Here is a 25,016-nt window from a genome sequence, read left to right on the forward strand (position 1 = left end):
TAATAACATATAATGTAGGAGAAAATGAATTAATCTTTGGATTAAGCTTGGAGTAATATGTTATATATATTTTGTGAATGTTTACTTTTTTAATATGTCTAATATTTTTAGACCACATAAGTAATGTTCTAGTACAACTTTATGTAATATGTTGTGGAAAATGTAACACATGAAGTTCTTATCAAGCTTTTCATTTATTATTCTTTGTGTATGTGTGTGTCTAGTTTATTCATCCCTACCTGTATTGGTGGATACAAAGGCTGTGTTATATTGCCCTACTGTCCCGTTGACAGATGTGATTGTAACATTATGGAAAATAATCCTCAGAAACAAGCCTCACTGCATCAGAGCCCACAAGAGAGCTACACACATGACCACAAAAACAAACTGTACTGATGAGAGAATGACCTGGCCCTACGGACCTGACCAGAATTCTGTCCTTCAGATTGATCCGGTGGTCATCACTCATGATGGGTATTATGAGTGTCAAGTGGTAACACCTGATGGCAATTTCCATTATGGATATCACCTCCAAGTGTTAGGTAAGGACCATTATACACTGTGGTTTCCAGATAATCAGTTTGAGACTATCAGGAACGTCTCTTTAAACTCCATGTCTAATGTGTATGACTAAAGCATTTCCTCTACATCTCTGCAGTGGTCCCTGAGATGACCCTGTTTGAAAACAAGACTAGGACTGCGGTGTGTAAAGCAATTGCAGGGAGGCCAGCTGCCCGGATCTCCTGGACCCCAGAGGGAGACTGTGTCCCTGAGCACAACTCCTGGGACAACGGCACAGTGACTGTCCAGAGTACATGCCACTGGGCAGAGAGCAATGTGTCTGTTGTGTCCTGCTCTATCTCCCATGAGACTGGCAACTGGAGTCAGTCCATAGACCTGAATCAAGGTGAGCACCTGTTTCTTTTCCAGTAGTAAACTTGATACTCAACCTTTTCTTTCATAGAAGATTATGAATTAACCAATCCCAGGTCAGGAAAGCTTGAACTTCTAATTTGTAGATATTTTCTAAAACTTAACTAGGAAATGCACTAGTATGCTAGAAAAATTGTTTGGCTTTTATCAAATAGAAGGAATTAATTTTATAATCTTTCACCAGTACATTCTCTAAATATCTTTTACTGTGGTAGCTGTAAAAATATTGTTTGATAACTTAGTGATCTATAGGCTTTTACGCTTAGATCATTTCTTGTAGTGGTGACCACTTTGTTACCTCAAGTAAGAGACATGTTTTTCTTCTTCCTCTTTTGTCATCTCAAACCAGTTCATTGATTCAGTCACCAATTATATGTTGAAAGTTATTTATGTGTTAAAAACTGATAATATAAAAATGAGAAAAACAAGGTTCATGTCTTCATATTGTTTCATGGCATGTAATCTGGTAGTTAGGTACAAATTCTTTGGCATGACATGGCTTTTCATTTATCAGCCGTGTGACCTTGAACAACATTTACTTTTCTGTCTTATAATCTCTTCATCTCTTAAAGGAGGATGATGATACTGCCTCATAGAGTTCTGTGTGAATTAAATATAATAATATAACATTATATTAAACACATACATGTGTTTAATATAATGTCCAACATATAGTTGATACTCAATAAATATTGGATACTATTATTATATTAACAAATATTAGTTGTTAATGTTAATAAATGTTTGCTCTAATATTTATACTAATATGCATTAGTTATTATACTTGCTATTAAAATTATCATTAAAAAATCATTATAGCTGGAAGCAGAACTTTGTTCTGGGAACAGCCATTCTGATCGAAGACAGGAGCTAATCAGGGCTGCATTAGAAGTTAAAATTGGGCAAAAATATGAGACCGATTTAGACAGGTGCTCTTTTTAAAAATTTTTTTCTTTATTGATTTTTAGAGAGAGAGAGATAGAAACATCGATGAGAGAGAACATCGATTGGTTGCCTCCTGCATGCTCCCCACTAGGAATCAGGCCTACAACCTGGGCATGTGTCCTGACCAGGAATCGAATTGGTGACCTCTTAGTGCATGGGTCGACGCTCAATCACTGAACCACACCGGCCGGACCGGGTGTTCTTTTCTAAAAATTATTTTTTTCTTTTCTTTCTTTCTTTTTGAAATTAAATTTATTAGGGTGACATTGATGAATAAGATCATATAAATTTCAAGTGTACATTTCTATGATATATAATCTGTATTTTGACCCAAAGTCAAATCATCTTCTGTCACCATATACTTGTCCCCATTTACCCTTTACTACTTCCCCTTATTTTTGGTAACTGCCATACTGTTGTCTGTTTATGAGTTTCAGTTTTATATCCCACATATGAGTGAAATCATATGGTTCTTAGCTTTTTTCACTCACTTCTTTTGCTTAGCATAGTGTTCTCAAGATCCATCTATGTTGCAAATGGCAGTATTTCATTTTTTCTTATGGCTGAGTAGTATTCCATAATATATATGTCCCCCATCTTCCTTATCCAATCCCCTATCAAAGGATATGTTGTTTGTCTCCATGTCTTGGTCACTGTGAATAACACTGCAATGAACACAGAAGTGCATATATCTTTGCAAATAAATGTTTTTGAGTTTTTTGGGTAGATACTCAGAGGAAGGATTGCTGGGTCATATGATAACTCTATTCTTAATTTTTTGAAAAACCTCCCTGCTGTTTTGCACAGTGGCTGTACCAGTTTACATTTCCACTAGCAGTGACTGAGGGTTCCTTTTTCTCTACAATCTCTCCAGCACTTGTTACTACCTGTCTTGTTGATAATAGCCACTGTAACAGGTGTGAGGTGGTATCTCATTGTCGTTTTGATTTGTATTTCCCTAATAGCTAGTGAGATTGAATATCTTTTCATATATCTGATAGCCATTTATATGTCTTCTGGAAGAGGTGTCTGTTCACGACTTCTCTTCCAGTTTTTAATTGGATTGTTTGTTTGGTGCTGAGTGGTATGAACTTTTTATGTATTTTGGATATTAACTCCTGTTGGAGCTGTTCTTTGCAAATATTATCTCCCATTTGGTTGGTTGCCTTTTTGTTTTGTTGTCAGTTTCTTTAGCTGTGCAGAAACTTTTGAGTTTGATATAGTCCCATTTATTTATTTTTGCCTTTACTTCCTTTGCCTTGGGAGTCAAATTCATAAAATGTTCTCTAAGACCAAGGTCCATAAGTTTAGTACCTATGTTTTCTTCTATGTAATTTATTGTAACAGATCTTATATTTAGGTCTTTGATCCATTTTGAGTTAATATTTTTAGTTAATAATAATTACATGTGGGCAAACTGTAATCTAGTTTCATTCTTTTGCATGTGGCTTTCTAATTTCCCAGCACCATTTATAGAAGAGGCTTTCTTTTCTCCATTGTGTACTTCTGGCTCCTTTGTAAAAAATTTATTTGCCCATATACATGCAGTTTTATTTTTGGGCTCTCAATTCTGTTCTATTGGTCTGTGTGTCTGTTTTTCTGTCCATACCATGCTGCTTTGATTATCAAAGCTCTGTAGAATAATTTGAAGTCAGGTAGTGTGATACCTCTGGCTTTGTTCTTTTTTTCTTGGGATTGCTTTGGCTATTCATGGTCTTTATTGTGTTTTTTTTTCCTACAAATCTGACTTTTTTTGGTTCTATTTCTTTAAAAAATGACATTGGGATTTTGATAGGGATTGCATTAAATCTGTATATTGTTTTACATAACATGGCCATTTTAACTATATTGATTCTTCTAACTCATGAACATGGTATATCTTTCCATTTTATTTTGTTATTGTCAATCTTTTAAAATAATGCTTTATAGTTTTCAGTATATAGGTCCTTCACATTCTTTGTTAAGTTTATTCCTAGGTATTTTATTATTTTTTATTACAAATGCAAAATAAATTGTTTTTTTTCCACTGCTTTTCCTGCATTTTCATTGGTAGTCTAAGGGAAAATAGATTTTTGTACATTGATTTTGTATCCTACAAACTTAATAGTTTTTTGGTACAATCTTTGGGGTTTTTTATATATAGAATCATGTCATCTGCAAAAAGTGACACTTTTATTTCTTCATTCCCAATTTGGATGCTGTTTGTTTATTTCTTTTGCCTGATTGCTTTGGATAGGACTTCCAGAACTATGTTGAAGTAGAGTGGTGAGGCTCTGGCCTGGTGGCTCTGTGGGTTGGAGCATCATCCCATACACCAAAAGATTGCAGGTTCAATACCTGGTCAGGACACACATGGGAGGCAACTGATGAATGTTTCTCTCTCTCTCTCTCTCTCTCTCTCTCTCTCTCTCTCTCTCTCTCTCTCTCTCTCCCTTTCCCTAAAAAGAAAAACAACAACAACAACAACAAAACATATCTTTAGGTGGGGATTAAAAAAAAAAAAAGAGTAGTGAGATTGGGCAGCCTTGTCTTGTTCCTGATTTTAGAGGAAAAGCTTTCAGTTTTTCACCACTGAGTATGATATTGGCTGAGGGTTTGTCATATATGGCCTTTATTATGTTGAGATACTTTCCTTCTATACCCATTTTACCGAGTGTTTTAATCATAAATGGATGTTGTATCTTATCAAATGTTTTTTTTCTGTATCTATTGATAAGTTCATATGATTTTTATCCTTTGTGTTTTTTTAATATGGTGTATTACATTGCTTGATTTGCATATATTGAACCACCCTTGTGCCACTGGAATGAACCCCACTTGATCCTGATGTATTATTTAAAAATATATATATTGTTGTATTAGATTTACAAATATTTTGTTTAGGGTTTTTGCATCTGTATTCATCAGAAATATTGGTTGATGGTTTTCTTTTTTTGTGTTATCTTTGCCAGGTTTTGTTATCAGGGTTATATTGCCCTCATAAAATGTGTTGGGAGGTATTGCTTCTTCTTCAATTTTTTGGAAGAGTTTGAGAAGGATAGGTATCAAATCTTCCTTGAATGTTTGATAGAATTCACTAGTGAAACCATCTGGTCTTGGCTTTTGGTAGTTTTTTGATGGTTGTTTTAATTTCTTCAATGTCTATTGGTCTAGTCAGATTTTCAAATTATTTATTATTCTGTCTAGGAAGGTTATATATTTCTAAGTACTTATTCATTCCTTCTAGGTTATTGAATTTTGTGGCATATAGTCTTTGATAGTATTGTAGTATGATCCTTCATATATCTGTGATTAGGTGGGTGTTCTTGAGTGCTGACAACACGGTTCTGACAGTATTTCATGACAATGGATGGTGACAGTTCTGCAACAGATGCATCTCAATTAGGAATTTCTGCAGACTGTATTGCAGAAAGTCATTATGCCATACAGCCTCATGATGATACTGAAGACAGCATGCAGCATGAATGATCACGAAGACACAAACTGTTCAAAAGAAAGTTTCTGAGAGCAAGATATATATCTTGCAAATGTGGCAAGGATAATGAAAAATGCTATACCTTAAACACGCAAGATTGCGAAAGATGCCAAAGAATGTGTTCATGAATGGACACCTGAGTTTATCAGCTTTATAACATCTGAAGCAAGTAAAGGATGCCCCCAAGAGAAATGGAAGACAATCAGTGTAAAAGATATTCTCTTTGCCATGTCTACCTTAGGTTTTGACAGTTATACAGAACCTCTAAAATTATACCTTTAGAAATTTACAGAGGAAATGAAAAGGAGAGAAAGAAATTGGTAGAACAGTCACAGCTACAGATGGAGTAAGTGAAGAGCCAACAGAGGAGGCATTTACTAACTAGTTACCAGCTCACTTCATAGCTGCAGATGGTCAACAACAAAATGTTATGGGTTATACAAATCATATCAACAGATTTCTGGTGTTCAGCTAATTCAGTTTTCATGATCTGAAGAAACGATGAGTAGGGAATATAGAGAAGCAAGAAACTCTATATGATTCTGAAGCAGAGACACAAAGAAATGACGGTTGAAAGGATGTTTCTTTGTACATTAAATAGCTATAATGTAGCTTCCTGATGCTGGACTATTTGAGGTGTTAATTCTGACTTGAGAATCTCTTTCATGAATAATTTAAAAGAAAAATTTGGATTTTAATGGTATTAAAATATTTTTGTTCTGTATGACAGTTTGTTGCTCTGTGCGACTGACTCCTGTGTGCATTGTATGTTGCAATTTATCGCTGTCAGAGATTTGCAAATAGTTTCTTATTTTCATATTGAATCATGTTACTTTTATTTTTATTTATTTATTTTTTTATCCTCACCCGAGGATATTTTTCCATTTTTTGTACAGATAGAGTGGGAGGGAGAGAGAGGAAGAGAGAGAGAGAGAGAGAGAAACATCGATGTGAAGGGACACATCGAGTGGCTGCCACCCACACGACCAACCAGGGCCGGGGACAAACTGCAACTGAAGTACGTGCCCTTAGCGGGAACCGAACCCGGGTCTCCGGACCGCAGGCCGACGCTCTAACCGCTGAGCCAAACCAGCCAGGGCGAATCATGTTACTTTTATAATTCAAGTAAACATCTGGGTCAAGTCATGATGTTTGGCCTTTTTATAAAGTTTAAGAGTAAAGTTCAAAAAAATAATCATATCCTATTATTCCCCATTACATCTCTTACATTTATTTGCTTTTTTCTGAACGGCTTTATTGAGATCTAATTTACATACAATTCATCCATTTCAAATGTACAATTCATTGGCTTTTGGTGTATTCACTGAGTTGTGCAACTATCACCCCATCAATTTTAGAGCATATTCATCACACCAAAAAGGAACCTTGTACTCTTTAATTATCACTACCCAATCTCATCATCTCCTCCAGCTTCAGGCAACAACTAATCTACTCTCTATTTCTATAGATTTCTCTATTTTGTATAAGTGGAATCATATAATACGTGGCCTTTTGTGACTGGCTTCTTTTATTTAGCATAATGTTTTCAAAAATCATCCATGTTATAGTGTGTATCAGTATTTTCACATCTATTCTTTATTTTCCATGATCAATCTCCCGTGAACGTTAGGTTCTTATTGTATATTTCTTATATCTAGTCCTATACATTTATCTCCAGTCTCATCTGACTTTCTCTCCTGTAGACCAAACATTCAACATACACTCTAAGTCTTTTGGAATAATTCCTCAGAGGCTTTGATTCACTAATTATCCTTGCTCTCTTTTGTTCAGTCTTTTCTGTTACACAGATCCTTTTTCTAAGCTGATTAAACATGCTTGGTTTTCTCCCAAGTTAAAAACTAGATGCTATGAATTCCACAGACTGTTAGCTCTTGCTTTCTACTCATATCCAAGATTTTTAAGAGTCTATACTCATTTCTCTTCTATGTTACCTCACATCTACTCCTAAACTTACTTGCATTTTCTGTTCAGAAAATGCTCTGATAAAAAGCACTAAAGATCTCCCAGATGCTAAATATTATATAAAATTTAATTCTTTGTTAGTAGTTAGCTTCTTTATGATATTTCATATGGTCTCTGCCCTTCTCATCAGTCAGTAAGTTCTTTTTCTAACTTTAAGTCAACTTCTTAGTTTTCTTCAATAGATTCTTTTCTCTCTACCCCCACAAAGGAAGACCTTTCTGTGGGTTCCATCATTTGCCCTGTTCCTTGAGCAATCTCATCTATATGCATAGCTAATCAACAATTGCCTAATTCTTGACTCTCACATGTGTGTTTTTAGCCCAGGTTTCCTTCTTTGGCTATACCATCATAAAAAAAAAAAAAAAAAAAAACCAAACCTTTTCAGTTGGACAGCTTCAATTGGATGCATCAAGGGCACTTCAACTTGCACTTTCCTTAAGTAGAATTCCTTTCCTCTAGCCCTTCATAAACTCCAAACCTATATTTTATATCTTCATAAATTAAAGCTATCCTGCAAATCACTCTTTATTTCCCATATTCAAAACCTGTCACTATGTTTTGTTACCTTAAAAATCTTTCTTAAATCTGGACCTTTCTCTTTTTCCTCACTGCTTTAGTTGAGAACATAATAATCTCTTATCTATATTATTGCAAGTCCTTGTGACAAGACTTCTGGTTACTCATTTAACCCCCCTCCAATTTATCCCCTATATTGTTATCAGAGCAACCTTTCTAAAATGAAAAACATGCCACTCTCCTACTTAAATTCCCCCAGTGCCTTCTCTTTGGCTCATGGGAAGCTAAACTCATAGGTGCCAACCTCTACCTGCTGGTTTCCTTAGCTTCATATCTTACTCTTGTCCAGCCTTCACCCCTGCATATGGGCCTCATTGAGTTCCTCAAAATTGTTATGCTCTTTAAGTCTTCTATTCTCTTTTACACGCAATTTCTACCTCCCCATAATGCACTTCTTTTCCCCCTCTCTTCTTCCATTCCATCTGATCAATTCCTATTGAGGTTTTAAGACGCAGTTTGATGTAGTTCTGGGATAATTTTCTCTCATCCTGCAGTTTGGTTAGCTGTTCTACTCTGTACTCACCAAATACCTCTTGCCTGCCTCTGCGTGAGTACTTCTATGATCCTGTAATGGACATCCCACTTCTCTGACTCCCTGTAATGTCTAAGCTAATTGAGAGTAGGAACTACATCTTTCATTTCTATATCCTCGGGTTCTGGCCCAGTGCCTGACATACAAATGACTGCAGGATTAGGTTCAGAACATCACAGATTTTATTTCTATGTATCTCACTCTATGCTCCAAATATGAGTCGTTCGCTTGTCTTCAAATCTTTGATTAAATTGTTTCTTTTTCTTGAAGATTTCTTTCTTCTCTTAACCCAATTAATCCTGTTATCAATAAGGCCCAGTTGAAATCCTACTTTACCCTGACCTCCCTATTAGAGTTGATTAAGCTTTCTTTTTCCTTTCAGGGGTGGGGACCCTTTTTTCTGCCAAGGACCATTTGGATATTTATAACATCATTCATGGGCCATACAAAATTGTCAACTTAAAAATTAGCCTGCTATATTTGGTCAGACTCATTTGATGAGGGTGTGACGTTAGCTGGTATTGATTTCGAGGGCCTTATATGGTCTGCAGGCCAGACATTCCCCACTCCTGCCGGATGATTTATAATTTGTAATACTCACATAGCACTATTTGTTCTCTTATAAGTTATCTTTTCATTTGCATGTACCTGCCTTCTCCAATTGAATTGTGTGCTTTTGAGGGCTGTGATATGTCATCTTTTTCCCTTACAGTGCCTTGGAGATTGTCTGACATTCTTTTAGTTTAATATTTGAGTGGGGTATTTAATGGATGACCTGACTGCTTGGAGCCAAGAATCAGACTTGTACTTAAGAGTTCATATTCTCTTTTGGCTGTCATTTTCATAGGGGAAAAGACTTCAGAATAATTGTCCTAATTAGTCCCATTTTATCTTTTTAACAATTCCTGGGAGCATGTCACAGATGAATATATGAAAGAAAGACAAAAAAAAATGCCCTAGCAAAGGAGGTTACAGCAACTCAGTGACAAAATCACCTCACTGTGTGGAAAGTATCATTAGATAGTGCCCAAAATATTAATAATACCCCAAAGGATTAATATTAAATAAGAAATTAGGAAATACATTTCCTTTTTTAATTATAAAATTGGGAAGTATTAGAAATGCTTACTGTGTACTTGTTCAATCAGAAAATAATTATTAAAAATTCAACTGTGTGTAAAACACAGACATAATTCCCAAACTCTGTCGTGAAAGAGTGATGCATCAACAACATTCAAATTCTAATCTAGAAGGTGTTTTGATTATGACAATCTGAACTTTAAGGAATATTTTTAAAGGGCTCTTTAAAACTAGCGACTCTAATTTGTTTATTAGAAGTATTCCTGAAATGGCTCTTTAACCTTGCCTGTGTTGCCTCTGTTTAAAGGTGTGAGAACATTTCCAGTGTCACGCTTACTGATCATACTCTATGTGAAATCTTCACTTTTCTTGGTTATCCTGGTCGTCGTGGGAATCATCTGCTTCCAGAGCAGGTAGGAACTGAAGACTGAAAAATATAAGAAGACATCATTGTAAAACTTAGTTTACAATGTCCTAGGAAAAGCTTGATACATTTTTTTTGGCACATTTTGTTTGTTCCCTCGCCTCTTTTCTGACTTAAAAGCTTTTTTAACAACTGAGAGCCAGGCAGAGGTGGGCAGTGCTGGAACAAGAGCTTCTGCTTTATTGTAGTTTTTCCCCAGGAGAGACCTATCCTAGACCACCCTTTGAGAATTCCATGGGGGGCTTCTTAAGTGTTTACTTCCCAGTTCCTCTACTTCTGAAGGTTTGTATTTATTCCTGCATAATTGAATATTTTATGTTCTTTTTTTCTTTTTTTTCCTAGAGCACAAAAATAAAAAATCTGGAAGTCAATTTAGATTTGATGAGATATTACAAAAAAGCAGCTGGTTGAAATCAGCCTTCAAGTTCAACATCTAGCTCAACTACTCCTGTTACTCTTTGATATCTTTGTGTTTATAAGAACCAACGTGATAGTTTCCAATGCCTGTTTCAAACTCTTTATATTTAGATATATATTTATATATATGCAAAAGCTTGCTGACTGCCATCATAAATGTCTAGGATGACTCATCTACTTTCCTCTTTGCTCTAGTGAGTTTTATTTGAAAATGAGAAGCTACCCTGCTTCTTATCCGGAAGAGGATGACTCAGCAAAAGCCAAATAACAATGCTATGCAGTTTTTTTCTGCACCCCTTGGGTTCCTTAGATGGTGATTTTATTCTAGCATAGCAATTTTCAACCCACATGGATTTTTAAAACATGTAATACCTGGCTATTTCATCAGGGGCACTGACCTCTTTTCTCTGACTATCAAATTAAAAATTGACAACACAATAGCTGTCCTGTGTGAATGAATCAAAATGATACTATTTTTTTTTCCAGATTGGCAAACAATATATTTTTTGATGTGCCACAGAATTTTAGTAATTAGTTTGTGTTTTCCATGAGATGAGAAAGGATGAAAATCACTGTTCTAATTTCTTGTTTCTTCTGCCCACTTGCGATGCTAATCAATGTTGCAATGGCAGGAGCCACTGAGGACACTGCCTTCAGGTCAGCATATAGCTGACCCCCTCCTCCCTTATTTGCTGGCAATTAGTGGGGCGGTTGTATTGCATATTTAGTCTGATCATTGAATAAATGGCCAGAGTTATTTCTAGCAGTATGTGTATTTTTGAGGAAATCATAAGTTGATCCCAAATAAGGAGCTCTTAGAGTCATTGGAGTCAGAACTGAGCATCACCCTACTGCTTAGAGCTCCAGTGTCTGTCTCTTTCTCAGTTCCCCCTTATCTGCACTCCAGGTTGGAATGGATTAATGGTGGTAAGAGTAATAGTGCTTAATGAAGAGTGCCTAACATCTTCTACGGCTACTCTAAACAGAAACCCTCTCCTCACTGACACATATGGCAATCCTAGAGTAAAAATTATTCTTTTATTTTTTTTAATTTTTCTTTTTAAAAACATTTTTTCTTTTTCTTTTTTTTTTTTTATCCTCACTTGAGGACATTTTTCGATATTTTGTTCAGATAGAGTGAGAGGGAGAGAGAGAGAGAGAAGCATCGACGTGAAAGCAACACATCGAGTGGCTGCCACCCACACGACCCAACCAGGGCCGGGGACAAACTGCAACCAAGGTACGTGCCCTTAGCGGGAACTGAACCCGGGTCTCTCCGGACCGCAGGCCGACGCTCTAACCGCTGAGCCAAACCGGTCAGGGCAAACATTTTTTTCTTTATTGATTTGAGAGAGAGAGGAAGGGAGAGAGAGATAGAAATATCGATGAGAGAAAGCACTGATTGGCCGCCTCCTGCATGCCCCCCACTGGGGATTGGGCCCACAACCTGGGCATGTGGTCTGACTGGGAATAGAACCTGCGACCTCCTGGTGCATGGGTTGACGCTCAACCACTGAACTACACCAGCTAGGTAAAATTGTTCTTTTATTTAAAGGAAAAACTTCTTATGTAAATTAGCAGGTGATTTAGAATATCACTTTTATTTTTAGCAAAACTTTAAGGGAGGAAATAAATGCATACTATTTGGAGGATACTATATAAATAGGATAGTGTAATTATTGAACAAACAGCTACAAAATCTCAGTGTATTTATACCACAAAATGTTAATTCTTGCTCATTTCATATCCCAGTGCAGGTTGCTGAGGCTACGGCAAGGGTGCAGGAGTGGTTCTCTGAGCTAGCATTTTATCCTGTGGCTCTGCCCTACTCAGAGTATTTCCCATTTAGATGATGATGATGATGATGATGATGATGATGATGATGATGTGTGAGAGAGAGAGAGAGAGAGAGAGAGAGAGAGAGAGAGAGAGGGAGGGAGGGAGAGTGAGAGGGAGGGAGGGAGAGAGGGAGAGAGAGAGATTGTTTTCATGAACAAGGTATGGAGTAGCAATCACTTCTGCTCACATTCCATTGGCGGGTACTTGTCATATGGTCACACTAATGTCTATGGAAGCTGGAAAATGTGGTGTAGCTGTCTTGGAAAAAAATAGGGTCAGGTGTTTTGGGTACATTTAGCCAGCTTTTGCCTATAGTAAAGAATAGGCAAATGCTAAGATTAACACCCACTCCATTAGTCATTGAACACAAGCCAAGAAATAATTAAATTAGTAAATAATGTTGTATATAACTTGCACTAGCTATTTTTTCTCTTTTCCTTTTATTATAATTTTCTCATGTTTAAAACAGAGCATAGGATGGAAAAATGTCTAGTAATACAATGTTGTAACAGACTCAAAAATGCTGTAACACGGATTGCTAGTTGCCCGGTTCAGTGCTCATCTTCTCCTTTTTCCTTGTGGTAGATGGTTATATTCATGACTCCAAGTATTCACTTCTCCCCCTCTCCATGTAACTTATCAATGACTTAGAGTTTTTTCCATGAAAAGAGTGCATATTTCTCTAGTCCATGCAATGTATTTTTGCCAATCAGATAAGGTACAAAGGGTAGTATACCAGTCTTGATCCAAACTCTCAGAGATCCTGCAAATTTCTACATGCTACTCCACGAGAACATGAATGGGCTAGTCTTCTGGAGGATGAGGAACATGTAGAGCAGAGTTAAGTTCCCTGGTCCTTCCCCCACCCCAACACCTCACTGTTGAGGCCAGCTTAGAAAATCCAGTAGCTACCCCTGGACATGTGAGGAAGTTCAGTAAGAGCGGAAGAGCTGCCTATCTGACATTTGAGTGCTGTGGGCTCTGACTTTCTTTGGGTGCCCAGATTTTGAGCAATTGTTGCCACAAAGATTTAATGGTTGTTGTTACACCACACACCACATTATTGTGACATTACATCTCTGAAACATTGCTTAATAACATAACTTCAATTTTATTTCGTGTGGGGACATACTTAGCTAAAAGATATTTCTCAGTTTCACTTTCAGCTAAACAGAACTACCCAAAAAAGTTTTCACAAATGCAATGTGAGCATAAATCTTGTTTGGTATTTTTTAAAAAGCTCTTTAAAGAGAAAGGAAAGGTCCTCTTTTGCTTTTCTTCCTTATCTCCTGGACTTCAATATTGGTGTGATGACTGGAGGTCCAGCAGCCAACTTGGGCCAAAGGGGACGTTGAAGATGGAAACCACTCACTAACATTGTGGAAAAGAAAGATGGAAGTATCCTGGGCCCAGATGACCATGGAGTTGACTGTACAAACCTTAGATCACCTACATATAAACTTGTTTATTGTAAAGCAAATAAACTTTTTTGTTCATGCCACTGTTATTTTAGGGTTTAGTCCACACACAGCAGAACTTAATCTTGATTGATACAAATAACTAGTTTGCCAATCTCAAGGTTTGTTGTCAACATTGCAGTAGCAGATTACGCTCTATTCATGCGCATTTTCATTCTTTCTGTAGAGATAATGAAACACATAACTGCAGAAAATAGTAATCATGAGTATGAGAGCCATTTCTGTGACGGTTTCAGGAGAATTGCTTGTTATGTCAACTCGAGGGATGCTGTGGGCTTGTGATAGAAAAGGGCTTGAGAATCTTGGGGGTGTGCAAAGATCATCTATTAATCAGCCAATCCCTAGATATGGAGGACACGTCTGCATTGTAGGATAGGGAAGATAAAGATACTGTTGTGGGCTCTAGAGAGGATGTGAGGATGTGAGTGGGAGAAACAGAGGAACTGAAATCTATGGACCTTATTGTGTTACTACTTTTTACAGTGAAAGGACTCCATCACTCCTGAAAATGATTGATCTGAATTCATGCTCCTTCTCTGTTGTATTCTCACTGTCATGATTTTCTGGGTGATGTTAGATTGGAAGAGTGAAAAGCTAAAGCTACTCTACCTCATCTTTCTATCCCTGCACAAAGTTAAAATGCATATTTTCTTTTCTGAATGCATATATGCAGAATAAATTCATTGTGATCCTGAACTGAGAAAAATTGGGAAAAACTTTAAACAAAACACAATTGAGAGCCACTAGATGGTGCTTCAACTTAATTCTTTTAACATTTTGAAGCAAGCTAAAATCTATTAACCTCAGAAAGTAATTCTTAACTTTTTTCTTTAATTTTTCTATCCCTTCATTTACTAAATTTTTAGGTCTTCTTGAGTAGCACTGAAAAAAATAACATAAGAAAGGGAAAATGTTTTAAATTAAAATTGAAGAGAAAAAAAAATATTTTTTTCAGTTTCCAAACTTGATTTGTACTATTCCTGTCACTTAATTTTAGTAGAAACATTTTGTTTATCAAATGAGATAGGGGTAGATATTAATAGTCTCATTTCAGGGAATGGAGAAATGTGAGGATCTCTTAGTGATTAAACCAAGGTTAGCATTCACATATTTCTTAAATTGAAGAGTTGAGATCACCAGCCACTAAAAGGCAAATAGTTGCTTGTTATATTAATGGCAGCAGATAGTTGAAACTACCAATATAATTAGCTGACATTCTCTACTTCCTGGGTTCAACCCCACATGTCCTCCCCCATCATATCTTAGAGGCATACATGATCTTCTAAAATTGGAAAGACTCTACAGATAAACTAGGCCAACTTCCTCATTTTACAAAAGAGGAAACTAAGACTCTCAGTTAAGTGACTATCGTGTGTCACTAAGAAGTCAGCTGGAGTGTGAACTTGCTTTGCTTGATGAGAGTACTCACAAAGTATACTTTACAGTTTGTTTTGTCTGGAGTGAGACTTGGGGTTCAAGAGGGGACTTATGGGAGTCTTTATAAGAATCACAAGATGAAAAAGTAAAACAACACATAAAATGTTCATTAGATTAATTGCTACTTCATGAAAAAATTGGTTGTTATTGTTAAAAATTATTGAGTGTCACCCTATACTAAGGACGTCACATTTAAACTTTGAGAATACAAATGCAATAGAGAGATTCTAAAAATTGCTTGTTTGAACCTTACTTCAGTCTTTTCTGCATCTGGAAGCAAGAGAAGAGGCAGAAAAGAAAAATTTGTTTAGGGAAATACACTGAATGTTTATATAGGAAAGGTAGGGCCCAAGTTGTGGAATGCATGAGAATACCAAAACAAAGGGAACTAAAATAATTAGTATAAAATAAAAAGTGTTCCCTCTGTGCTCCAAGATGGGAGTTTTTGGGGTTGTTGGGGAATCAGGTAAAAAAAAAAGAAATAGATTAGGCGTTAGCTACCAGAAGAGAATTGGTTGGTCATAATTGTCTATGATGGGATAGTGAAGGAAGAAGGCACTCTGACATATTCTGGGGAAGACAGTACAAATAGGGCAGCAGTTGGCAGAACTGGTGATAAGAAACCAAGATGACCAAGAATTGGTCTGGGATTCAAAGTTTAGGGTGAGAGATGATAAGAAGTCAGCAAGGGAAGGCAAGAACTCCTTCCCATTTTTCAAAATGCTAGGGCGATTATAAATTTCTCTAAGTTACACTAGCCACAACTTCATTCATTTTGTTTGGACATAAAAAATATTTCTCTAGAAGGTTGTAACTCTTGGAGACCATTGAGAATTGCAAAGCTGTTTAGAGGAAGAAGCTCACAGTCTACCTACAAAGTTTTTGTTTGAGCTCTGAACATTTAAATATAATATGCCCTGGTGTCAGGGAGAAGACTTCCTTAATCTTTGAAGGTCTTGGCTAAATCTAGAGTCTGACATTTACCTGCCAACTCCCCTGTGGCATGTAGCTTGTAATTTTCTGGACTAGAAGAAAGAAACAAGGAGTCTAATAGGGATGCTCAGAAATTACTAAATGCCTAGAAATTTTTTCCCTCTCCTTTAGGATTTGCATACTCTCTTTTCTAAACGCCCACAACAGTCCAGAAAGATGGTTCAATAGATCTGCTCGATCATTTGTGTAATTAGGCCCAGGGAGAGTCAGGTCCACAGAGCTCAGATGGGAAGCAGCACCCTCTGTAATTTTTTCCTGGGAAGAAAGCTAAGCACATTTTCTTTCTTTTTTTGTTTCTTCTTTTTTTAATCCTCACCCGAGGATATGTTTTTATTGATTTTTATTTTTTTGAGGGAGAGAAATATTGATGTGAGAGAGAAACATTGATCATTTGCCTCCAGTACGTGCCCTGACCAGGGATCAAACCTGTGACCTAGCTATGTGCCCTGACGGGAATTGAACCCACAACCTTTTTGGTGTATGAGTTGAAGCGCCAACCATCCGAGCCACCCTGCCATGAAAAAAAGCTAAGCATTTTCTTGTCAGTACTAGTCTATATGCCTACACTGAGAGCTGTAGTTCCGTTCACCAGCTTCCCACATGTACCCAGAGTGTGCAACTGAAGTGGTATCAAAGGTCCAGAAGGCCCCCAATTTACATGGTGGTGGGCAAAATGACAGCGCATCTCTCAATTCCTAGGGGTTAGCATGGTACTGGAGCTTCTAAAGGTTGGATAGGAGAATGGACAGATGATGGAAAAAAACACAATCAGTCCCGGAAATAAGGTCTAAAGGGTTAGGATCTCAAGTGATTATTTAAGCTTCTTATGCCTAAGGCTGCCTATGGCACCCACATTGACATGTTCTGAGTAAAGTCACTCATTGTCTCATCAAATATTTACTAATTAGTTGGTATATGTCAGTCCTAACACTAAACTTAAAAATAAATGTCAAATAAAATGTTAATCAAATATTAAATAAAATACGATTGTTGATGATTTCATAATGAGGATAGATGTATAAGCGGATGGTTAAAACCCAGTACTGATGCGATGGCAGAGGTACATACACAGTGCTAGAGCAATCCAAGGCAAGACTACCCAATTCTGGCTGAATATGTGGTTTACAGTTCAGGAAAAACACTGGGTGAATGAGGAAGCTTTCAGCTGCAAGAAACAGAAAGTAAGGCTCTGACTTAATTAATAAGGACATTTATTATCTCACATAAGAAGGCATCCAGAGGTAGGGCCCATTTCAAGTCTGGTTGTTTCAATGGCTCTACAAAGCCTCGAGGGACCTGGATTTTATTCGTGTCTGCCATTGTCATTGTTTGCTTCACCCTCAGGCAGGAAGTGAGAAGATGGCAGTCACCCCAAGGCCATACCTCATGTCCAGAGGAAGTGAGCTGTACATCTCTTCTTCAAACCCCATTTTATTAGTGAGGACCAAGAATCCCCGTGTATGCTTCCTCTTGTCTGGTTAGCCAAGACCACAGGACAGTTCTTTGTCCAGTCTCCAGCAAAGGGACAGAGATTATGCTTATGTTGAGTAGGCCTTCCATAGAGCTTGGCTAAAGTCAACACCTTCATCAGCACACATGCTAGCGAGAGAAGAGTGGAGACCTGAACAAAATTGGGGCTCTGTTAAGAAAGCAGAACTGGAGAATGCTTGCAAAGCCTTGATGATGGAGATGATAACAGTCCAACTGAGTTTTCAAAGATGCACAGGAATGCTGCCTGTGGACAAGGGCAAGGAAGAGAGGCAGGCTAGGAAGAGAGGCACAGGTAAAGGCAGGGAGCTGTGACAGGGTGTGTTTCTTTCAGGGTGATGGGGAAACTGCTGCTATCATCTTCTCACACAAGTCCTACATTTTGTGAAGTCATCTGGGGACAGAAGACTGCTATTCTGTTAAGAATGCCAGGAGAGTTTTGCAGATCCAGCAAATCTTGATGAATTTATAACGTTTTCTGAACAGAATGTCCAAATTTTCTGACTGATTTTAAGATCGAATAAGGAGCCAAGAACATCGGTTTATACACAGTGAGAACGAAAGAAAGGCCAGGGGAGTTCAGGCAGGAGAGGCAGTGAGTCTTCTGCATGAAGGTAGTCATCTACAGGTGACAGAGGTGACACTCATCTCCTTATTCTGCTTTCCCCTCATGAAATGTGGGCATAATTCATGCTTTTACCCCAGTTGAAGAGAGGGTTTTGAGGATACTCTTTGCATATTGATAAATGTTCTTGGGAAAGGTACTATAGAAACACAAAGTCTTATTCATTTCATCTGCTTTCCAATGACCCTTGTGCACACATGGTCATGTTGAAAAATTTGACAATATATTTTTCCTTAACATTTTTCTTCTACCTGAAACACAGGGACCCCACACAGAGGAATCACAAACAGATTCCCATTTCCAGTTGTGTCTTCTCTACTCTAAAATTCCTACACATTGAGAAGAAAGCTCCTCACAGATAGGATAATCACCAGAGAGGAAAGAAATGATCGTCTTTGCACAGGTAGAGGGTGGCCATGGAAGTAAGCAAGAGAATTTTCAAATTTCACAAGAGGGAGAGGAAAAACATACACAGGCTCAAAATTAGAAAAAAAAAAAAGTAATTAAGATAGACTAAGACAAGAATTGTAAAGTTCCACCAAGTGTTAAGAGGCTGGATAAAAAAGGTGAAGGGATTGAAAAGTACAGATTGGAAGTTACAAAATAATACTGAATGCAATCTGTAATTGAATAAATTTTAAAAATAAAAAAAATAAAGACTCTGGGGGGAAGAAAAATGAATTCCTTTCCTGCTGTGACTTGCCTGTTAATGAGAATGTGATCCCCCTGGGACAACAAAGTGTTATATGATTATGAGATGAATCACATTTTCTTGCTTCTTAACATGATGAAAATGCTTGAGTACATCACATCTTTTTTTTTTTAATTTTTTTATATTGATTTTAGAGAGAAAAAAAGGGAGAGAAAAATAGAATCATCAATGAGAGAGAACATTGATTGGCCACTTCCTGCATGCCCCCCACTGGGGATTGGGCCCACAACTTGGGCATGTGCCCTAGATTGAACTGGTGACCTCTTGGTGCAGGGGTCGATGCTCAACCACTGAGCCATACCGGCTGGGCAATACATCACATCTTTTCAGTTTCTCTGTTATGTTATCTTTATGGAAACAGAGAGCAAGACACCTATTGAGCAGGGTGGTTTGTGGTTAGCCCAAGAGTTTTGCTATGTTTCTTAAGGGCATCTTACCTACTATGCCACTTCCTGGGGTTGCATGGGGGCCATGAAACCCGAAAAGGAAGCAGGTCTCCCCTGGGTGGGTGCTGCATGGAGAGGGCACGGTACTGGAAGGACTAACTTTGTATGTTGCTGGTGATGCTTAGAATGCATTTTTGTAGATTTGAGTGATACTCTGTGGCAGATGGGAGCCAGACCAGGTTATGTATTTTGCGTCTGACTACAAGAGCTTATAGTTTATTTACAATTATGCACTCCCAATTTAAGGCTTTTGGCCCGAGGATACCATTTGCGACATAACACCTTTTAAAAACTCTCCCACAGACTTCCCATATTCTGTGTAATGGAAAATCACAACATAACATCATTTACAAGACGTTGAAAACCAAGGAGTGGCCCCAAATGTCAGCTCCAAGAAACTACAGTAAATGTCTTGGGACTAGAAAGAATGATTAAACAACTAGCATTCCAGCAAGAAGCATCTGTCTTTTGTCATTTTCCCCAAAGCAACATAAAATGTGCAGAGGAAGGCAGCCATGTCAGTGGGGGCTAAAGAGGTCAGCTGTTTGTCACATTTTCCACCATTCCCTTACAACTAAAACCCCAATCCCATTACTTTCCAACTGCCTATCAAAGGAGGGTGTTTGCTGATGCAGCCCAAGGAAGCCTAATCTCTTATCCATGGTAACCCGTGGCAGCCCCTGCATCCTAGAGGCTGATTAAGTGGCAGAGCCTTGGGAGGAGCTGGATGTGAAACTTTATCCTTATGCCAAACTTGCTCAGGTATTTAACATTTTTTAATTTTTACTTTTTTTCAGATTTCTATCCAAAACATGCTTTCCTTGGCCACATCCCCAGAGGACTGTGAAGTCATAGTGCATAAACTATCCAACTCTTACCTCTGCAAGATGGTAAAACAGACTTGAGACTTGCAGATTGCAGCTGTTCTGGGGCAAGGACTCTGGCCAGAGGAAACCAGCTGGCGCACTGGCAGTGCACACGCACACCCCGGAGGGCTGTGCAGCCATCCATCTTCGGGCTGTCATCAAGCCTGAGGGCGAGGCCATCTCTGTTCATGCAATCACTCCAAATCTTCACTTAACTCCTCATAGTCAATAGTATTCTTTTCCTTGATGACTACTTTTTAAGGAGACTAAGAAGTGCTGAATTTCTCACTGTATTTCTTACTTATGGGTAAAAGATTAAGAAAGTTCCACTTTACCTTTTCATTTATGTATATATTTATTGAATTTATTGGGGTGACATTTGTTAACAAAGTTCTGTAGATTTCAGGTGTATAATTCTAGGATATATCCTCTGTATATTGTACTGTGTGTTCACCACCCCAAGTCAGGTTTCCTTCCATCACATTTTATTCCCACTTTACCCTCTTCTACCTTCTCTCATCTCCCTATCCCTCTAATAATCACCATACTGTTGTCTGTGAGTTAGTTGTGGTTTGTTTGTGCCCCCCTCGCTTAATCTATTCAACCTTTTTACCCAACCCCTGACTCCCCTCTCCTCTGACAACTATCAATCTGTTCTCTGTATCTACGAGTCTTTCTATTTTGTTTGTTCATTTACTCTGTTCCTTAGATTCCACACATATAAGTGAAATCATATGGTATTTGTCTTACTCTAACTGGCTTATTTTACTTAGCATAATATTCTCCAGGTCAGTCCATGCTGTCTCAAAGGGTAAGCTTTCTTTCTTTTCTATGGCCAGGTAAGTATTCCTTTGTGTAAATGTACTACAGTTTTTATCCACTCATCTATTGATGAGCACTTGGGTTGCTTCCAAGTCTTGGCTCTTATAAATAATGCTGCTATGAACATATGGGTGCTGTGATGCAGACTTGGATTGTAGATAGTAGTAAAGAGAGGCTTTAGCTTGATCTGTAATATTTGGATTTTGTACCAACAACATATTCATGTAGTTCATCATTGAAAATAAGAATTCCTAAAAGGTAAAAATGAAAAGTAAGACAATTTAATAGACTTTGTTGCAAAAAAGTAGAGTGAAAGTTGTAGGATTTTCCCATGCACAGGGGCAGAGTTTAGAGCTGAAAGGTTATAAGAATTCAGTAAGGCTGGGGTGGACCTGGCTGATTTTGACCTGTAGGAAGATGTGATTCTGCATTTTAATTTATTCTTCATATAGGTAATTCCTCTAGCCTCCCTACAGATTTGACTACCAGCCTGAAAATACCAGAATTTATGAGAATTTGTAACTCAAGAATTAATCAAAGGCATATGAGGAGAAAGATGAAGCATTAAATCCAAGTCTGTCATGGATACGCCTTTTTAATTATACGGAAAAACAGTATAAAAATCTGATATTTATGACTGTCTCATACTTTTATAGCCAGTTTTGATTCCAAGCATGCTAGGTTGTGCATAAATTAAATTACAATTTCTATGTGTCTTTGCTTTAACTTGTATGGCTTTAAAATTAATTTTGTTTTTCATTTCTTAATGCTTTCTCTTTCTTGAAGTTTATGAATCGTTTGAAACCATTTTCACTAAATTAATAAACATGTAATTATAAGACTACTGAAGAAGAAAAACTCAGTTGAAAACATTTCATTTATACATCACCAGTGTTTGAGAATCCCAAATTCCTGGTGCATTGATGCATATCTATAATGGTTTATCTTAAAGACTTTGTGCTCTGCTAGCTTTTTCTTCCCCTATCATGACTCAGTTTCTCCCTTCCAATTAACCCATGCCTTTAAAGACAGATTCAATGGTCCAGAATAAGGTAATCCTTTCTCTCTCAGGTAGTTCCTACTGACAGCAACCTTTTGATGTAGCTGATACTTTTGTAATTTCCTGTACACCTACCATGATGCAATATGCATACAGTTGATGGCGATTTAAGCACAAAAGAGACTTATTACAGAATATTGGGTAGCTCACAGAATCTTTGTGGCTAGAAAACCAATATTGGGAAATGAGCAGGAACAAATCAGTTCAATGAAGAAAGGCACTACCACTAGAGTTTGTGGACCATAGTAGTCACCAGAGCTTATAATTCTACCATTACTATGAGCTAGTGCACCTGACATAAGCCTTGGGCACTTGTGCAACAGCTTCCAGAGGAACTTGCATTTTCTGGGTCTAGAGTGGAAGGAAATGCTCTGCCTGTCACTGAGACTCAGGGTAGAGACTTCACAAACATAGGAAGTTCAAAGGCCAATGAGTCATTAAAACCTAATAGATGTCTATCACAGGGATTAAAGTGGAGCTTTTTTTTTTTTTTTTGCATTTATGAAGCCCGAGACATTTATAAACTCTGGCTCTCTGAATACTAAGTTTTAAATGTTTACCTGAGTGTATTAGTTGTCTACTGCTACATAACAACTCACCCCAAAAGTTAGCAGTTTAAAAGAAAAGGAAGCATGTATTATTTCACACAGTTTCTGTGAGTCAGGAATACAGAGGCGGCTTAGCTGGCTTGGGATCTCTCATGAGGTTGCAGGCAAGATGTCAGCTGGGGCAGCAGTCATCTGAAGGTTTGACCGGGGCTGGAGGATCCACTTCCAAGAGGACTCACTTACATGCTGACAGTTGATGCCTAGGGTCGGTAGGAGAACACTGTTCCTCCCATGTAGACCTCTCTAAAGGCTGTTTGAGTACTCTCATGACAGTGAGCAAGAGAAAGTAACGCAGAACTTCAATGTCTTCTATGACATTCCTACACAATGTTTTACTGGTTACACAGGTCAGTCCTACTTAGCGTAGGAAAGGACTACACTGGAGGCATAAACAGTTGGAGGAGAAGATCGTTGGAGGCTGGCTATTGCACTAATAGAAATTTGCAAATTATCTAATTAATTTCCTGATCATAGTGAAAAGTCTAATAGATCCATTATCTGAGATATGTAGACACAAATTTAGAATGAGGTTATCATAATTATTTTATTTGAAGGCCAAAAATCTTAGCTGAATCTATAAAGTTATAAAGATTAAACAAACCCCCGAAGCTGAAAGCATCTCATAAAATACATTAAAGACTTTTTTCAATGAAGCAAATTTGGAACTTTTTAATCAAATGATACTTTCTGTTACTCTTCCCAAGTTGTCAGAATAGAATAAGAAATTAGACAATTGAGGATATTTATTCTTCTCGATGCAGTATTTGGTAGGAGTGCTACCTGATCAAAAAGACCTTCCATTTAAAAATATTAGATTCTTTTCACCTAGAATGATGAGAAGTCATGAAGTTTTGGACATGGGTAAAAGGTAAAGACTATTATTTTTTTAATGCTGGGATAATGCTGAAACTTTTTCTTGTTTAGTTCTCACAAGCTCGACTCACTTTCTTCTTCCCACTGCTCTCCCAGGATCAGTTGAAAAACAGAATTTTAACAAATTTTCTCTTCTTTGGCCCTAAATGAAATTATTTGTATACATGTCTCTATTAGCTTAAATAAGTATCACTGAATTTAAGATGCTAAAAAAAAAAAAAAAAAGGAAACTAGATTTATTAGGGGGATCACGTTGTAAGTTATATAAATATCTAATCACGATGTTGTTCACCTAAAAGTAATATAATATTGTATATCAACTGTAATTGTAAATTAAAAATATTAACATAAATAAAAAATAATGAAAGAAATGCTTCCTGATAGCCAATTTTTCAAGGGTAGAGAGAATGGGTGGCCATCCTGAAGAGGTGAGTGAGTTTATAACATTGGAAGGGCTGGGGAAATTACTGAGCTCTAGGTAATGTCAATCATTTCAGCACTGTAAAAGAACTTTAAGCTAGAGGTGTCCCTCAACTGGAAAAAAGAAATAATAGAAGATCGTACAAAATTTCATGGTGGTTACAGAATACAAGGAAACTCCCTGAAACAGGGAAGAAGCGTTTGGCTGGAATCCAAATCAGCCATAAGCTGGAGCCAGCTCTTACAACTTGTAAGATTGATTATTAAATGTTCAGAAAATTGTGAACTGGTTGTTAAATTATTGGTGCCTTGAAGTAGGACATGGTGGGAATACCTGCACTGTGCTGCAAATCAGAGCGCTCTCTCTACCCCCTTTGCCTTAGAACCAACTGTTATGGGCTGAATTGTTCTCCTCAAAATCCATATGTTAAAGCCCTAACTTCTAGTACCTCTGAATGTGATTATTTGGAGATAGAGCTTTTTAAAGAGGCAGTTAAGTGAAAATACAGCCATTATTGTAGACACCAATCCAATCTGAATGGTTTCTTTTTTTTTTAATTAAATTATTTTTTATTAATTAATTTCTGTTACAGATGTTTCTCGTTTTTCCCCCACTGATTCCCCCCTCCCTCTCCCTCCCTGCCCTGTCCCTGGTTTGTAGTCCATGTCCACTGTTCATACATACATGCATATAAGTTCTGTGGTTTATCTTTCCCCCACCTCCCCCTCTTCTGGGGATTGTCAGTCTGTACCCCACTTCTACTTCTCTGGGACTACCCCATTCCTCAGATTGTTATGTTCATGATATTGCACAAATAAGTAAGATCATATGATACTTTTCTTTCTCTGTTTGGCTTGTTTCACTTAGGATAATACTTTTCAGGTCCCTCCATGTCGTCTCAAAGGATAAGAGAGCTTTCTTTCTTACAGCTGCATAGTACTCCATTGTGTATATGTACCATTGCTTTTTTATCCCTTCGTCTA

At 37.5% G+C, this 25,016-nt stretch overlaps 1 protein-coding gene and 1 pseudogene across 2 annotated transcripts in view; both read left to right on the top strand.

The window, feature by feature from the left end:
* CD200R1 (CD200 receptor 1) overlaps window positions 1–20,454 on the top strand; it is a 94,902-nt gene extending 74,448 nt beyond the window's left edge. Inside the window, exons 9-12 of one of the 2 annotated variants that reach the window (XM_036242872.1) lie at window positions 446–542; window positions 659–907; window positions 9,832–9,937; window positions 20,181–20,454. In XM_036242872.1, coding sequence (XP_036098765.1) covers window positions 446–542; window positions 659–907; window positions 9,832–9,937; window positions 20,181–20,238 — 510 coding nt within the window. In that variant the 3' untranslated portion in view covers window positions 20,239–20,454. Of the gene's footprint in view, window positions 1–224; window positions 543–658; window positions 908–9,831; window positions 9,938–20,180 lie in introns of both variants that reach the window. The other variant, XM_036242870.1, reaches the window with a different exon arrangement.
* Window positions 5,218–5,842, top strand: LOC118617173 (annotated as a pseudogene).
* Window positions 20,455–25,016: the final 4,562 nt, after the last annotated feature.

The sequence above is a fragment of the Molossus molossus genome, unplaced genomic scaffold (assembly GCF_014108415.1).
Source record: "Molossus molossus isolate mMolMol1 unplaced genomic scaffold, mMolMol1.p scaffold_m16_p_5, whole genome shotgun sequence".
Taxonomy (NCBI): Eukaryota; Metazoa; Chordata; class Mammalia; order Chiroptera; family Molossidae; genus Molossus; species Molossus molossus.